The 17,111-nt window shown below is 34.0% G+C and overlaps 1 protein-coding gene across 1 annotated transcript in view; it reads right to left on the reverse strand.

Annotated features, from left to right (window-relative positions):
- The window catches only part of CFAP47 (cilia and flagella associated protein 47), a 338,064-nt gene that overhangs the window by 5,648 nt on the left and 315,305 nt on the right, over positions 1 to 17,111 (reverse strand). The window contains exons 61-63 of the mRNA XM_026846341.1: positions 12,997 to 13,168; positions 11,379 to 11,540; positions 4,294 to 4,462 (exon numbers count right to left, since the gene is read on the reverse strand). Coding sequence (XP_026702142.1) covers positions 4,294 to 4,462; positions 11,379 to 11,540; positions 12,997 to 13,168 — 503 coding nt within the window. The remainder of the gene's footprint in view (positions 1 to 4,293; positions 4,463 to 11,378; positions 11,541 to 12,996; positions 13,169 to 17,111) is intronic.

The raw sequence follows: 17,111 nt of genomic DNA on the forward strand, positions 1-17,111 counted from the left end.
GGGGGGGGGAAAGCACAACAGAAAACAAGTGATGCAAAGACATACACTCACCATCTCCCAGAAGCAGACCAATGCTCAGCCAGGCTCTGAGCAACTTCTAATGAAGAATTATTTTCTTGGTTTAGAGGAACATTTCCAGGTAGAATTAAAGGTGGCTTAATTGACTTCTGCAGTTCAAATATTAGATGTTTCACAGCACTGCCTAGTTGTAATACAATCAGTACCAACCATTCCTTCAGGACTGGTAATGGTCTGAACACACTCGTACAGCAACTGTTCCCATATTGTTATCATATTTGGCATTATGAGAATTATAGTCTCAGTAAGCAAAGTAACCTTTCCTCATGCTTGTGAGCTCAAAATCCAGTGTTGTAAGTTATAGGATCTGCTATACTGTCTGCCTGTAATGAACTCTCTGGATCTCTGCTTTTAAGCATAAAACTCAGGTCAACACGAATCAGTGGCAAGGGACACAGCTGATGTCTTATTTAATGTGAAACTGTTTCAATTATTCTATTCACTTTGTTACATTTCTCCTTGATCATTCTGTTTAAGAAATACAATTTAGAAAATTATTAAACTATGGTAATTAACAAATCTACTAGGAACCATGCAGATTGTATTTTCACCAAGCTACTGAATATGTAATAGTTAGGATATGCAAGTCTGCATAGACAAGCTTAGAGAAGCCACACCTGGGTACTGTGGCTTGCACATGGCATCATCTATTTCCAGAACAGCATGACAAATGGTTTTGATACACTATCTTCCACAGGCTAAGTTAGTGATTATTCAGTAATAAAGGTGCACAAGCCCGACTTCTGAAGGGCTTGATAATGCTACCTGCAATCTGGTTCACTCTGACATCTATTTTATCATTTAAGACTTATTTTGTGTGCCTTCTGCTTTAGACTATCTCTGAAGCCTCACCCATGAATTACAAAGCACTTGCTTGGGTCTCTAGCTGAATTCAGCACAGTGCAAGCAAATTAACTGTAAACCAACTTGAATATGCCTTTTTTGAAAGATTCCTGGCTGCTCTGTCTTATGCCTGGCAGTGATTCCTGCTCCAGGAAGCCTTTACAGAGCATCCCTCTGCCTCAGCTGCATCTTGTCATCCCTAAACTCTGTCAGTTTTCTGTTCAGCTTTACCAGCACGTCACTGCTTACCTCTGAGATATCCACGCAGCTGAGAAAGTCCTATTTTCCTCATAGCACTTGATAGCTTATCTAACAAGCATGCTCTCGTCAGTACTTTATCACTAGTGGATTTTTTTTTTTAATTTTTTATTTTTATTAGAACTGTACTGTTTATGAAGGCTATTATAAAAAATGTGTAAGTTTGGTTGTGGAATAATACCTATCTAAAGTTGCTCTTCAGGCACCATGTCACTGTTTCTTACTTGTAGCTCAGCTAGATTATGATGTTCTCTTTCACAGCTACAGAAACGAGCATGATTATTTGATTATTTTCTTTACTGGCTTTTTATTATATTTCAGTCTTTGATCTTCAGAAATTTTTAAAGTCATTTTCTATGTCACTTTTGCAAAATTAAGATTCCTAACAGCTATTCAAGTAATTGTCTAACTGCAATTGTTTTGATATGTAGTTGACTGAGAACAGACATTTTAATGATGGTTAAAGAACATTTAATTGCTTCAGCAAAGTAATTAAGGTTTTCTGCCATTAATAAAATCTACTGTAAGTATTCATGAATATTAAAGTCTTAAAGAAACCACATAATATCCCACAAAGTACCTGATTTGTGTGCAGAAAATATAAATTAGGCTACATTATTTCAATTGTGTATATATATTCAGTTAATAAAATGTACACACTAAATTCTGGTAAAGACAAATTGTAACCTCTTAACGCTAATTAGCTCCTCAGGCTTGGGTTCTCAGCAGGGCACCTAAACAAAAAAATTTGCATGTACAATATTTGGGTTTAATGTTTACGACAAATGAGAAAAAGATGACTGTAGGATCTTTCCCCATAATCCTAACCTCCCATTTTACTTTACAGCACAATTGTAATGACCAACATAAACCAAAGAACTTACACTTTCATCTCTGCTACTTTACAGCTTAATTATCACAGTTCATTGAAGCACACAAAAATGATAGTTCTGCTACTCACTATTAATAGAATTTAATAATAAAAATACGTTAGTGTTAGGACTATGACTTTACCCTCAGAAATGCAAAGGAAGTTTTACAGCAAGAGTGCTGTAGTCCTTTACTACAGCAGCAGCAGAAGAGAGGTGACACTGTTAAAGGAAAGAAACTTCCTCACTGTTTCTAAAAATAGCCCAAAGCCTCAGCCAGTATATCAGCTAGAAAGGATATCTGCAAGAGAAGTTCTTCAGTGTTAGGTCAACATTAATTGCTTTTCACCACCTCTATTATTATTTCCCAAATAAGAGCGATTTAATACTGGTTTTGCCATCTAACTAAATCTGTCTCCCTCAGGTCACTAATGAAAAATATTTCAACTAACAGGAAAGGCAGAAATGAGTATCTGGTATTCTCAACATGTTATCAAGTCTTATTTCAGGTTAATGTTGAGAGCACAGCAGCAGAATTACACACAGTTGCATTCTGGCTTACATCAGAAGTACAGGAATGAAAGCTTGCGTGGAGAGGAAAGAGGGAGGTCGGTGTACAAAAGAGGACTATCAATAAGAGCAAAGAGAACACAAACCTCATGAAAACATTACTGAAACAACTTAGTACTTCAGTTGGAGTAAGAATATTAAAAATATCTCTAAAATACTGTGATGGTGTAATATTGCTCCAAATTGTGCTTATGAGCATTAAGAATCATCAGTATATTTTTGAACATACACAAATAAAATGTGACCTGATATGTATATGTAATATGTATGAAAGACTTCCTACACCTACACAGTACCAAAAGTGGGGATGTAAAGAGCCATCTGCCTAGGTCATAACCAGAGACTGAGCTATGAGTAGATGCAGGTTAAAAAATCCAATTACTCAAAGCCCATTTGTACTGTCAAATTCCTAAACAGAAAGTTTGGATGACTGACTGAGTTCTTAGAAAGCTAATAATAATAATCTTTGACCATCATGTTTATGCCATTCCAGACAAATTTCTTGTGTTAAAGCTCTTTGTTAGTGACAAGCCAAACATGGCTAGTACATTTACATGTGTCATGTCTAAAAATAGGAGTTCCAGAACTACATTAGAAGTTTCTGAGCTCTATAGATGTGTCATAGAGCATTATGTAAATATAAAAGAACACAGAATAAATTCAGTCAGTTATTTTTCATTTTCAAATGAAAGAGCGATAAGCATCACTGCTGTTTATGTAAAAAAGACTAAATTAATCACATCTAATACAGTAAAAGAAATCAAGTAGGAAGGACTAAAGGGCCTTCTTGTTTTTCCAGGATTTTAATATCTTATTCACTGTTGTACAAGTTGTCACTCAGAGAGATAAAACATTATAGTCATTTGCCATGCATCTTTTTATCAACTTTGTTTTGACCATCTTATTTTTTTAAAATCAATATTGCCGTTTCACTTCTAATATAGTAGCCTGAAAACATTGCCAGCGTGCAGTGAATTAAAGTACAAACCATGATTTGTAGAGAGTTTGGGGTGTTTCTTGAAACTGTTATGTTTTTGACAAGCAGTTTCCTTTTAAAGAATGGCTTAAAAATTAATTCTTGCAGTAATGAGAACATTTTTACTACTGAAGAAATAAATGTCTTCAAACATTTCCTGACCTTCTGAGTTACAGAAGCTACTAGGTTACAAATTCTCTTTGTTTATCTTGAAGCTTGTTTCAAAAAAGTTACTCCTGGCTTTGTGTTCTGAATTCCTGCCTTTTACAGTTTGGTACCTAGCTTTTAGTGTCTTTGGTAGAAGGTATAATACAAGTAAAATCAATAACCTAGGTCTCACGTACTATATTATTCTATATTATCCACCAGTTTTTAACATAATTATTTTTATTCTCTGTGAAAATTCATTCTCTCATGTTGTCTATGGAGTTGGGGCAAACGTATCAGGATAAGGATAAATATCTGTCTCTGGTGATGATGGCAAAGGGATAACTTAGAAATTAAAATATAAGACGCTTTTCCAGCCTGTCATGAGTTAATTTTCAAAGTTTAGTTTTATTCTTGTCCATTGTGAACAGTAGTAAAATAGTCACAGTACATTATTTTTTGTGTTTCAACACTACTTTTTTTGTACAGATTTTTTTTTTTTTCCTTCCAATCCTGAAGGTATATTTATGTATTGCGTTCAGGAAGGCTTACCTGAATTACAAGTGTTGCTGTATACTTCTTGCCATACATCCTCGGCTTGAATCCCACGGTTATATGGGTTCCCACAGTGCCTGCTGGAAGAAGTTCTCCAGCTTGCGGCATCACAAGGAACGCAGGATCACTGCCCGCCAGGAAGTGTGCAGTGAACGGCTCTGGGTACCTACGGAACAGCACAGGAGGCTGATGTGCCTTTTACAGGATCTTCATACAATTTATCTACAATCTAACATTTAGGTCACCATGTGGCATCATTCAGGAAATTTGGCAGCCCATGGGCAGCCCAATAGAATATTAATAACATTCTTATAGAATATATGTTCTGTAGTAATTATTTACATTTATTTATAGATACTTATAATCTTTGCACACAGGGACATACATGTTCGTCTTCCCTTTCAAACATACTTACATGCTATTATAAATATAATAACTACAGAATAATTATAGTATTTTTACTAGAAAGAAAAGAACCATCTGACCTGTAAAGATATAATAATAGTGATAGAAATAAATTCCATGTCAGAGTGAAAACTCACTTTTTCTATTAAAAGACGCTCACTATTCCAATCACAAATCAAAAAAACTGACAAGACATCCCTTTTATTAAATTTTATGCCTAGAACTGAATTTGCAGTCTGGTGGAGTGTTACTAGATTGGGAGTTCTGAAAGCCTTGAAATGAACATATGGAAAATAATAATTTTCCACATTTCCCACATTTTTCATATCCTCTAAACTAAAGACTTTAAGATATTGCAATACTAATAATAGCAATTAGGTTCCTCTATTGATATTAATGTATAGCTCTTATCAAAGAATTTCTGTCACAGGTACTGCAGATCTTGTCTAATTGCTAGCTCCTGTAGTGCTGATAAATCATGACTTTTTGTTTTAAAATTATATCTAGAGATGATCTCTCAAGAAAAAACAAGCAGTGTTTTCACTGATGTTCAGATCAGGGAGACAACCTGGCATCCTGGCTAGCTCACTAGCGTAAATTGCTTGTCATTCTCATCTTCTGTAGTACAGAGAAAGCTGGAAATAAAATTCCTAGAATAGCACCTGAATTTCAGACATTATTGTTTTCAGTGTCTATTTAGTGTATAATTAAAAATTAATAATTATGTGTTTGCAAATGAATAAAAATTACTTCCTCCTTTTTGATTACTGCTTCAGGTAAAACAGCTCTAGAGTCAATGTTTGGCTTGCCATTTATCAGCCATGAAGGACAGTGATGGGGCAGTCTATATTTTTTTCTAGAAGGCCTTTAACTCAAGAGTAGTAGCTTCTAATACACTCAGAGTTTAATGATATGTAGAGTTTTGAAAACATATATGAACCAAGAATGAAAGAATTAATAAATAGAAGGGCAGAGGCCATATAAACCAATGAAAGCAAACGTGTCTTCCCACCCGAGTGTTTTGTAACTCCTGTTGTAATGGTTTGATGCTGCTTTCAGACAGTATGAACTCTGCCCTTAGTCAAATAATGAGCAAGAGTAAATATTAATTCGGATTTAAATAATAATTGGACAATGAAATAATGGCAATTAGAAGAGTGGAAATGGAGCTAGTATTTAATAGACATATTTATAATTACTCCTTTAACCTTGTTCTTAAATAGTACTGTTCATAAGTAACAGTTTGTGCTCATCAGTGTTGTCATGTCAGACAATTTTCAGATTAGTAAATTAAAAAAGAATAGTTCCATGTGCTTTCAATTAAAGGAAACCTAAACATTCATATTCGCATAGAAAACTCACTGCAAAACTTACAAAATATCAAAAAAATCTGAAAATATAAGCCTTTATTAAATTAAGGCTCGAAATAGTTTTAATCTTTACTACTTTCTTCCTCTAACTAGTGAAGCAGTGAATTATTCCTGTAGAAATTTATTCCTTTACAAGACTCAGCATTTTGCAGACTTTACATATAAAAAAATGCATAATGGTTTTAATCAATTTTTTTTTTTCAATAAAAGCAGAATAACAAAATGTCTTAATCTGTAAAGTATATAACTGCATAAGCAAATGAGGAGTATGGTTTGAAAATGTTGCAATATGCTTCCAAAAATAGTTAATCATAACTAAACTTACTTCCTGTAATTTGTAGGTAATATCTGTTGGATGACACAAGAAATTTCTGTTATTATGCAGTGAAGTTCTTTACACTTAGTAACTGTATGCACTTGTCAGCTTCTATAAAGTTATTAATGATAGTATGATTAAGATAATTTCAACAAAAAAATTGTCAATGGAAAAAAAAATAAAGAAATCCTCATTATTTACAAAATTGGGTAGGTTTCATACCAAAACCAACTCTGGTTTAATTGACCACTCAAAATTCTAAACTCTGGACATCAGAAAATTCTGGACATCAGAAATTCCAATTATCACTCTATAGCTTTGGAAAGACTGCTTCAGGATTAAAGGACTTTTTACAAATATGAAGAAATGCTGCCTTAAAAATTAATATCAGGGAATGCTTACCAACTATAACATCACTTTTCTTGTGCACATTGTGTAAAACCAAAGCAGGATGTAGGTTTTTTATCTTCACAAAATGTGAAGATTTCTGTTTCATTCCTGTTCTTACCAGGGGTAATATATTTGCAGATGGGTAGACTGACTTTTCCAGCTAAAAGCACTCCAGGTGACATAGCTAGATACAGCTCCTGGCTAAATGTGTGACATTCCAGGTGTTGTATTATTATTGTATCATAACTTTTTGGAAGCTCTGCCACATGTATCATTATCGATATTTTCCACAAATATCCATTCAGACTCCAAAAATGGAACTCAGTCAACATTTGTTCTCTGCAGCTGCCACTATGTGGGAGATGCTAAGATAAAGTATTCTAATTACATCTTTAGCTTAATGGTAGAATCTTGCAGAACTGGTAACAAAGAGACTGGCAGAGGAATTCAGGGCTGTAACGTGCACAGCGATGTGTGAGAGGGTGAGAAGAGGGTGTGTGTGTTGAGAACTTAATGAATGCATTTTCTTGAAGCATAAATAATTCTGGCTTATTCTAATTCTAATGAAATACAGCAGTAATTACAGTAAAATAGAAAAAAATTCTGGAAGTGGTAACTGTAAATATTTTTTTGTTTTTAATTTCAGAATCAGGGAGGATATAGAGAAAAAATGGGTTGCTCACTATTCTTCAGACAGCACTAAAATTAATTTTGTTTTTAACTGAACATTTATTCTATGCACTAGGAAACGTGCATAGAAGAAATAAGGAAAACATCCCCAGTGGTGTTCAAAATATGAAATGTTGGTTAAGATAAATAAAAGTGCTCACACAGCGAGTTTAAAGCCTAATTTAATCTTGCTTCTCATCTCCCCAGTCCACTTGTATTTGTCCTCTCTTTACCCTAGCTCTGTTTCCATAATCTGGTGGAGTCTTGGGTTTTGCAGACATGACTCCATGGAGACTATGGAGACTATATTGATCCCACCCTGTTTGCTTTTGTAATACCAGGCGCTAAGTATGTCTGTCTGAAGCATAGTTTGAGTTCATCTGAGAAGTTTCCTCAATCTAACAAATATCCTGTTTGTGATAAACACAGGATTGAAGTGAGAGGTTGGGATGGAAGGATGGATAAAATTTTACTGTATATGGGGAACAATACATGATTAAAAAAATCACTAACAGGTACATGGAAAATTAGAATTATATTGGTGGAAGGAGGCTCCATTTATGAGAAATAAGCAGATAGATTGAAAAGAGTTATCCACCATCTTGACTAATCAATCAAAAGCTGTAGTTTTCAAAAAAATTTCAAGTGAACATTGTGTTCATATATCTACGTTTCACGTTGGCTGTTGAAGTATTTGCACTGGAAAACACATTCATTCTGCTGTAGCTGGATATCAGTATTTTCATGTGAAGAAAAAAATCCAAGTGTCAAAATACCCTCATACTGATATATAGAGCAGTAAATATTATCCAAAGAACAATTCTGTGTTAATACAAATGATCCCAAAACATAATTGATTAAAATATATTAAGAAATTATTTTCAGTAAAACAAAAGAAAGAACTAGTTTTCTTAAGCAAAGCATCACTTTTGGAATTCTTTATTCTCTGTTTCAATTATGGATATCAGCAGAAAAAAATGGACCAATAATTTGAATTGGATATCAAAATAATTTCTATAATTTTTATTTCCAGGGATAATATTCTATTTATTATTTTTGGCTAACACTTCTGTCATTCTGTAAACTACTGGCATTCAATAATGCATTTGGTATTAAATAACCACTAATGTTAACACAAATATTAGAAGCTTGTACCAAAACCGTGGGAAATGTTGCCAATTATTTCAGCTGGTGTTGAATTAAACCTACATTTATTACAAAAATCCCCAAATATTATCTACGAATGTTAGAAAGTGGCAGATTTTTTGTTATTTAACAAGTGAAATCTGCATATTTGACTCTAACCAATCTTAATGCCATTACAAGAAATAATTTGACAAAATGTCCATTTTGAATTTTTAAAGATGAAAGTAAAATGTTGCACTACTCATATATCACAGCTGTCCTAGGGAAGACAGATTTAAAAATATATTTTAGTTTTCTTCATACAACAGAACTGTTTGGCTGCATTCTCAGCATCTTTTATTATTTACTGAAGCAGATATGGGGCTGTTTCTCACTGGGGCATGTGCGTGTCAATTTTATATTGTATTAAGAGAGTGCACTGCATGTTTGCATGTACTGTCAGAGCTTCCATTATTGCAGATCATTGTGAACAGTGTACAAACTACCTTCTACTTTTAACTGTTCATCATTCCATCAAATGTAGTTACGGGTAAACTGGAAAATCATTAGTTCAGTCTGAAATATTTCATACACGTTGAGGATTTTGGTAGAGAGGGATGGAATTAAAGGGAGAAGACATTTGAGTTGCTATAGCTGTAAGGAAAAGGAAAGCTAAAGCCATTGATCTCATAGTTTTGTAGTGGTCACCAGAGGTGCTCTGTGGATCAGTGAAGATCCTCATTCAACTTGGTATATATACAAGAATCCTAATCTTCCTTAATAGGATAATGAGACTATTTTTGGGCCTGCAGTTCTTGAATAATTTTTGTTTCATCACTATACACCCTGCTAGCCCCAAAAGATGTACAGGTCTTCTCAGGGATGCTGTACGACTCCACCCTGCAAGTAGCAGGTGGAGAAAAAGACACAGCTGCAGAGTCCCTTTATAGCGGGTTACTCAGAAATACATCTGTTTCCCTTCCAGTTACTCTTAAAGTAGCAGTGTCATGATGTATTATCCAGCATAAGAAAATAAGACAGAAAGTATCTATACACAGTGAAGAAAAAAACACCTCTCTTTAAGTACCAGAACTGATTCTCTATGGGATTGTGCTGCTAATTGTTTACTTCAGAAAAACTCCAAAGTTCTGATCATTTTTTTCAGGGAAGGTCTATAGGATGACACTTCATATCCCAATTGAAACTTTTAATCCATATGTTAATTTTTCATGGTTTTATTTTTAATCTAAGTCATCTGAGTTATTCAAGCATTAAATTAGATCTGTAATATACAGGTTCCTTGTGTAATTGCTTCTAAACTGCAGATCCTGTATGCTAAATGTTGGTTGTCTGAGTGTTCCATTTCTATAACAAAACCTCCACCACCAAAATCTTCTAAGCAAATCAAAGATAAGATAAAGCAGTTGAAAAGTTACAGAGCTTATTCAGTACATTCACGCATTACCTTTTGTGTTTGACATGTATGGGGAGAACCCTTGTTATTGTAAAATAAAGTTGGAATTTGTTTAAGGGAAAGAGAATCTATCTTCCTTCATGGATCCTTCTTTACATAACTATAATGATTCAGGTTTTACAATACTTTTCTGGAGAATATTAGATCTCTTTGCCACTATCAAACACCTACCAGGAGATTACAGTATTGCCAGAGCAATTGCTTCACTTTTGTTCCTGAAACAGCCCATTCTATTGAAGCTGTTAACTTGAACACTGTGATAGGACCCGTTTTCAGAGTCCTCAATAATTATCATCACTGACAGTCATCTAAAAGCTGGAACAACTATACATCTTAGATGTACAGCTTTTGGAAATAAGTTTTTAAAAATAAAACCAGTTGGAATCAAGGATATTTCCTGCTGGGGATGCTACAAAAGCATTTATCTACAATGAAAGTTAACTATCAATCCGCATATTTTGCACTTACTAGATATAGAGTAAAAAAAAAGCTAATTTTAAACAAAAAAGGAAATTTAAAAACTTCAAACAGCTAATTAGATTGTAAGCATCATGATTCTTTTAGGTTCACTGTTTACTATTTTAAAATTTATCTATCAGTACCACACAATTTAATTCTTGACTTTCTGCTGTAGACCAATGACACCATGGGTTTGCTATAACATTATGAAACTCTTGAGAAAAGAATTAAAAATATAAAATTGAGAAAACTTTTGAGAAAATAATATATAAATATATTAATAGAAATTTCTACGGGACTTTTAAAACAGAGAGTACTAAAACACTGAAGAATGACACAACTATTTGATCTAGTGAAAAAGTAGAGATTAATTCATAATATGCTTATATAACAAAAAAGGTATACTTTAAACATATGGCACATTTAAACATTTTTAAACCAGAATGCAAAGGATTGTTTTTATCTTGGTGTAAGTATAAAGTACTCTGGAAAACAATCTATGAGTACAAATGTTAAGGCTTTAATAGTGAGCCTTTAGTATCAGAACACACCTGCCTTAACATTGTATTACACAGACTAACACAAAAAAAATTTTAGGGCAAAACTTTAAAGTTATAACATAAGCATTTGGATCTATTCCACAGATTTTCTCTTGAGTGGCTACAGCCTAAATGTAGAATGTTTCTGTTTCCTACAGTCAGCTTCAAAATCACATTTGTTACCTATACAATGCAGCACTTTAAAGTAAGGATGTATTATGGAAATAGCTGCAGCTCAGTTAAGTTTCTGCTGTCCAAATCTGTTATCTGATGTGTTTGAGTGTGAGTTCTAACCTCAGAAAACTGCATTAAAACCTGATCATACGTATTTTTACCTTGTCTGGCTTGTAAGCTTAAAGCCAATTACAGATTCTTTATTCAGGCCAACTGCTTCAATGTTGATGACATCATCCACTTCTGGCTCCATAGCAATGAACCACATTGGAAACTTCCAAACACCTCCTGTAGTGCATTGTACTACTAGAGTTGCTTCATTCCTTAAAATTTCAGATAAATCATTCATTACATAGAACAGCATTATCACACATAATGTCAGTAAATCAATGTCCAAAATAAGCCTTGAGTTTGTAGAACTATATACTACAGTAAAATGAAAATACAGATGGTTTTAAATTGGAATACATCCTAAATTTTACGTGGCATAGTACGCACCAGTTTCACTTTAGACTGGAATGTAAACTAAATAGCATTTCATATTTACAGCAAAGTACAAGAAAGGGCATAATATGAAAGCAAAATGATGGGCACAGCTGTGAGATTTGATTCTTCTTCTGCTTGCTCTCTGTTAACTCAATTTGGTTTGCTCATTATTCTTTATTTGCTGTGGTGTTAGAGCATTCAGTCCACACTATGTTAACAGTTCATATTAGAATCAAATAGATCTGATGGAGGTCTATGTACTTTAGAAAAATTCCAGACTGATATTTTATGATCATCTAAGAGAGTTGATGTTGTAGGTTCTGATGACAAAGAAACTAATTAATTGCAGTCATTAGGCCCTCTACATGAAGCCTGATAGATCTCAAGTACATAAAGACTAAAAAAAAATATATATTTTTTTAAATTTTAAAAAATGGACAGAGCAGAAATGAAAAGTCTTTCTAAATTAATCTCCCTTCTGACACAATGACACTACATGAGGTAGGTGGAAATCTTTCCTAAAGGTTTGCTCTTTATTTCAGCAACCTTCTGGGCTACTGCAAATACAGTTCCTTCCTGCATCCTAAAAATACCCTCTTCGCATGCTGTTCAGCAGTGACTGCTCCCTAATCTTCCTGGTAATGTTGAGCCTCTGAATTTACCTTGTGCCTGCATTTTACAGAAGCTTCTTTCCAAAGTCCTCCCCATACACATTTGACTGCTTCAAAAGGAAGGTGTAACTTTCTTCTCTCCAAAAGGATCTCCCTTTCAGTTTTTCTTTCTTTTTTTTTTTTTTTAAGAGGTGGGATGTACTAATGTAAGTCAAAGCAAACCCATAATTTTTCACATCACAGCTATAAGAGAAGATAATAATTTTCTGTGGACTGTTGTTACTGGGGCACTAGAGACTAATTTCATATTCAACCATCCCTTCCAGCCAAAGAATATGCACACATGGTTTTTCAAGACTGATAGACCATCTTGCCTGTATGCTTTCTGTGAATTTTGAGAACAACTAATTTTCATTGAAAGTCTTTCAATACTCCAATGTTTAGAAGTAAATTGATGCACACATAGACTAAGGCGGTAACTCAACAGAACCATCTTGCAGGCATTAAAAAGAAACACTGTCAAAGATATATACTGAGAAGAAGCAAGTGAAATAATCTAAAATAATAGATGTCAGAGGTGAATACAAATTGAGGAAAACAATACAAGAAGATGCTTACATAGCTGAGTGATCAGACAGGATTTTATTGCATGTTCTGTTGGTAATATGGAACAGGAGCTTACCTGATTGGTTTGTTAGGTGCAAACACTATATTAAAGATCAGTGTAACAATTCCGGATTCTATATCCCATTCTCTTTGAACCAGATGCATACCAACCAAAGTTTCAAGCTGAGATTTAATTTCATTTGATTGATATTGCAATTCATACAGAAATTCCAGTGGTTTAGAGAAACCTAAATGATACAAGAGAAAAAGGTCAGTCTGTATGCACTCTAACATCACACAGTTGGCTGGCCAGTAGTTACAATTCTGTCATTTGTTACTAAAAATGTCAAAAAAGTGAAACAAGTAATTATTCAAAACTTGAGTGATTTGCTTCTGACTCCATATCAAAATTTTCCAGTTTCATATGACAGGCTATATAGTTTCTGGCAAAATAGAAGCTGGAAAACTTACTGAGGAAATGTGAACAGTAATAGCAATATTGTTCTGGCTACCACTTTTGCATTATGGTGAGATCTTTCTAGTTTATCAGGCAAATGAAAATTGCAAGAATGTAATACTGGTTTTGAGTAATGCCGTTGGGACAATCTAAAAAAAAAAAAAAAGTCATTAAGGACATCAGTGCCATTGATGGCTGCAAGCCTGAGAAAAAGAATACAGAAAAATAGTGAAGATGTCACTAGCAGCCTCTTTGCTTATTCCCCATAGCAACTATGAAAAGGCCAAGTGGTAATGACATAAGAATAAACAGCTGAGCTTCTTGAATCAAATGTCTCCTCCAGCTGTAATAAAGAAAACTGTGATATTCAGTATACAATAGTAATTTGTGCACAGAAGGGAACATTTCTATGAGGAAAAGAATCTCAAGCTGTTAATCTATTTAAAAGTTTTACAAGTTTTATGGATGAAAAGTCTTTTAACACAACCACTAAATCCTACAGGAGATTTAATTTTACTGTGACCACATATCTCAGGGCATATTTTGAATTTGCACAGCTTCTGAGTACAATATGTTGTCCAGAACTCCTATGTATTCATGGCCATATGACTGGCTATAGAGGGCCAGTCAACTGCAGAGTTAATTCCCAAGGCCTTCTGACTCGGAATTCTAAAATACAGACTGCATATTTCTTTATATAAAAAGTCCAAGAGACAATGCACTGAGAGACAGTCGAACAAAAGCTTACTTTGATTTTGCCAGTCTTTAATGCTACCCAAATTTCAGTGAGTATGGAGATGTCTTCCTATGCTTATAGTCCTTTCTCCTTTTCTGAAATGTACAAATTCCTTGTTCCTACCTCATCAGCAAAGAAGCAGCTTGAACGGTCCTGCCAATATTTTTGTAATATACAGATTAACCCTAAGAAATGTATCAGCTTATACTGAAACAATTCTGACTCTTTCAAGTGGATCCTTCACACAGAGGTCTGTACAATTTATGCTAGATCAGTTACACAGATGTATGCAAAATATTATTACCAACATATAGGATTATTGGTCATAGTAGATACGCTCAGAGTACCAAATATACAGGATTTCCATGTATTAATCCATCTATTATAAATGAACTTTATTACAATAAATGTACTTGGTTATAATGAAATTAAACATGAACATTTTTTCTACAGCTTATAAAATTCCTTGGATCATCCTACATTGTTCCATGCTTTGTTTCTCTATTTGAAAAAACACAATGTTTATGCCATGCATTCAGGTTCCAACACAGCCCAAGGCTTGTAGTAGTCACCCTAGACAAAGGCCAAAACATGAAGATTCAGACATAAAAATTAACTTATTATGGGAGAGAAAAGATTACACCATTTGAAGTGTTCCACAGTGAGAAAATTGCAACTGTTGAGCAGATGTTTCTTTCAGCAGTTATATCACACAATGCTACTCAGGAAAAGCTTATTTTATAGTTCAGATGCTAGGAAGAAAACGTTGTGAATTGCATGCTGCTTTTAGTATCTAAAGACATTTGGGTTTGGTTTGACAGATGTGTATAGTACCTTTTAGTCAGAAGCCATTAAATATTTATATTTTTTCTGCTCCAGGCTGTTTTGTAACTGGTTCTGTGCTCATATTAAGTATTTAGTTAAAATATTTTAATATTTACAACAGCTAAGGAAAAATGATGCATTTTTAAGTGCCAATATTTGAAAGGTTTGTTATGCTGGTCTCTTAGCTGGTTTTGATCTACACTGCCAATCCAGTTTAGGACTGTTCAAAAAAGAAAAATGTAATTAGATTTTCATCACAGCTCCCCTGAAGACTACTATATTATCATACTATGGGAAGCCTCTGTGAATATGTTAATATTTGATTTTAGACAATTCCATAATACACATGCTGCCTAAACAAACTGACAGCAGACAGAGGCAAAAAAAGAGCTGTGAATCATTGCTAGAAATTTGTCCAAATTGTCAAATGTTCAGAGTTCTCTTGACTCTTAGAATTTCCAGTTTCAATTAAAATGGTGAAATAAATAAAACACAGGAGACAGAATTAACATTTTCTTTAAAGTAATGACAAATACAATATAGCATACTGTTCAAATATGCTTTAACCATTTACCCACGTCTTTGTACATTTTCATTCATTAGTTTTCTTTTCAAAAATCACCATTTTAATGTAGGTAAAATTCTTATTTTATCTAATACAAATTGTAAAACACACATGCAGATATAAAACATACACCAATTAATCAACCTCTGTTCTGTAAATATCAGCAACAAAAGTTTTAACATGACTAAACATAGAGGTATTTATCAGTCCAAACACTGGGAAAATATAAGCATGCTATTTATATACATCTGGTTACAGCTAGGGAATAGATATGCCAATTATAAAAAAACATTCCTCATATTTCCTGAAGAATATAATGCCTTATTTAAGTAATAAAAGGAGTAAGAGTATGCTTTTGAGGTAATTAATCCAAGACAAATTTTTTAAGCATTAAATTTTCTTGTTTTGAAAGGCAATTAATCTCAGTCTTTAAGTGGCTTTCTTTGTGTAAATAAAGACTTTCAAAAGGTAGTATGCATTTAGGCAACATTTGTGATTTACCGAAGCAACTATGTCTAAAAGCCAATAAGGTCTTTGAGCTATATACTTCTATGATGTGTCTGTCATTTATTTACAAGCACTAGAATTAAAGTCCTGAGGATTTGTGCTCTTTTTTTTTCTAATAGCCTCTAAAATGATGAAAGGAAATAGACCTCTTTTTAAAAATATTTTTTTTTTACTCTTAAGAATGATGGTGTGGAACTCCAACACTGAGCATATAAATTGGGCCAAGTGACTTTTTGTGACTGTTAGGATTTACTGTAAAACTAATTAATGTCATACATCTAAAAATTAAAGACAAGGCTAACAGGTTCACACAATAAGAACCTCAGGGATTTAATTTTTTTAGTGGAAAAGAAGCTGTATTCAAGCTTCAAAAGAGTTAATTAGAAAGGTAGTGGTGGGCCTAATGTCTATAGAAAGTATGGTGAAAGGCCCACTAGATATATCTGGCCAGGAATAGTTTTACATTGTCATTAGAGAAGCTTTCTGTGCCTTCCTTACATTTTTGAAAAGCGAATAAGTGTTTGACTTTACTGAAGACCAGCTCACTACACAATGTGTTTTCTGATGATAAAAATCTAATGGACACTGGCATGCACAGCTTCAGTCTCTTGTGGATACCTAAAGGAGATCCAGCTACCTGAGCTCTCCGCAAATAACACTTAACCTGCAGCAGACTTGGTGACATAAAAATGGTGAGGGAGAGGAACTTTCTAAGGGACTCTCCTTACTTTCACACTGTCTCCCATTTCCAGTGAGACAGGAGGAAATTAAAGCTGTGATGGAGAGGTTCAGATCATGAAGATGTTTGTCCTCATCACAGAGGCTTTTCCTTGGATAGATACAATAAAACAGACGCAAGTGAATTCACTCAATTGGCCTTCCTCACCTCCCATTCAGCAGGCTTCAATCTTACTTGCAGTTATTTAATAAAGGAGATAAGCACAATCACTGACTACAAATACAGAATGAAACCCCAGCCATTCATAAACTTGCAGCTTCATGTTTCTCAAAAGCTAGGTAAATTATTTTATTTGGTGCTGAATGTAATCACACTGAACTCTCTCTCTGTTTTGCTGGTTCTTCTAATTCCTCAAGGCTGAG

The sequence above is a fragment of the Athene cunicularia genome (assembly GCF_003259725.1).
Source record: "Athene cunicularia isolate RWA chromosome 1 unlocalized genomic scaffold, athCun1 chr1_part1, whole genome shotgun sequence".
Lineage (NCBI taxonomy): Eukaryota > Metazoa > Chordata > Aves > Strigiformes > Strigidae > Athene > Athene cunicularia.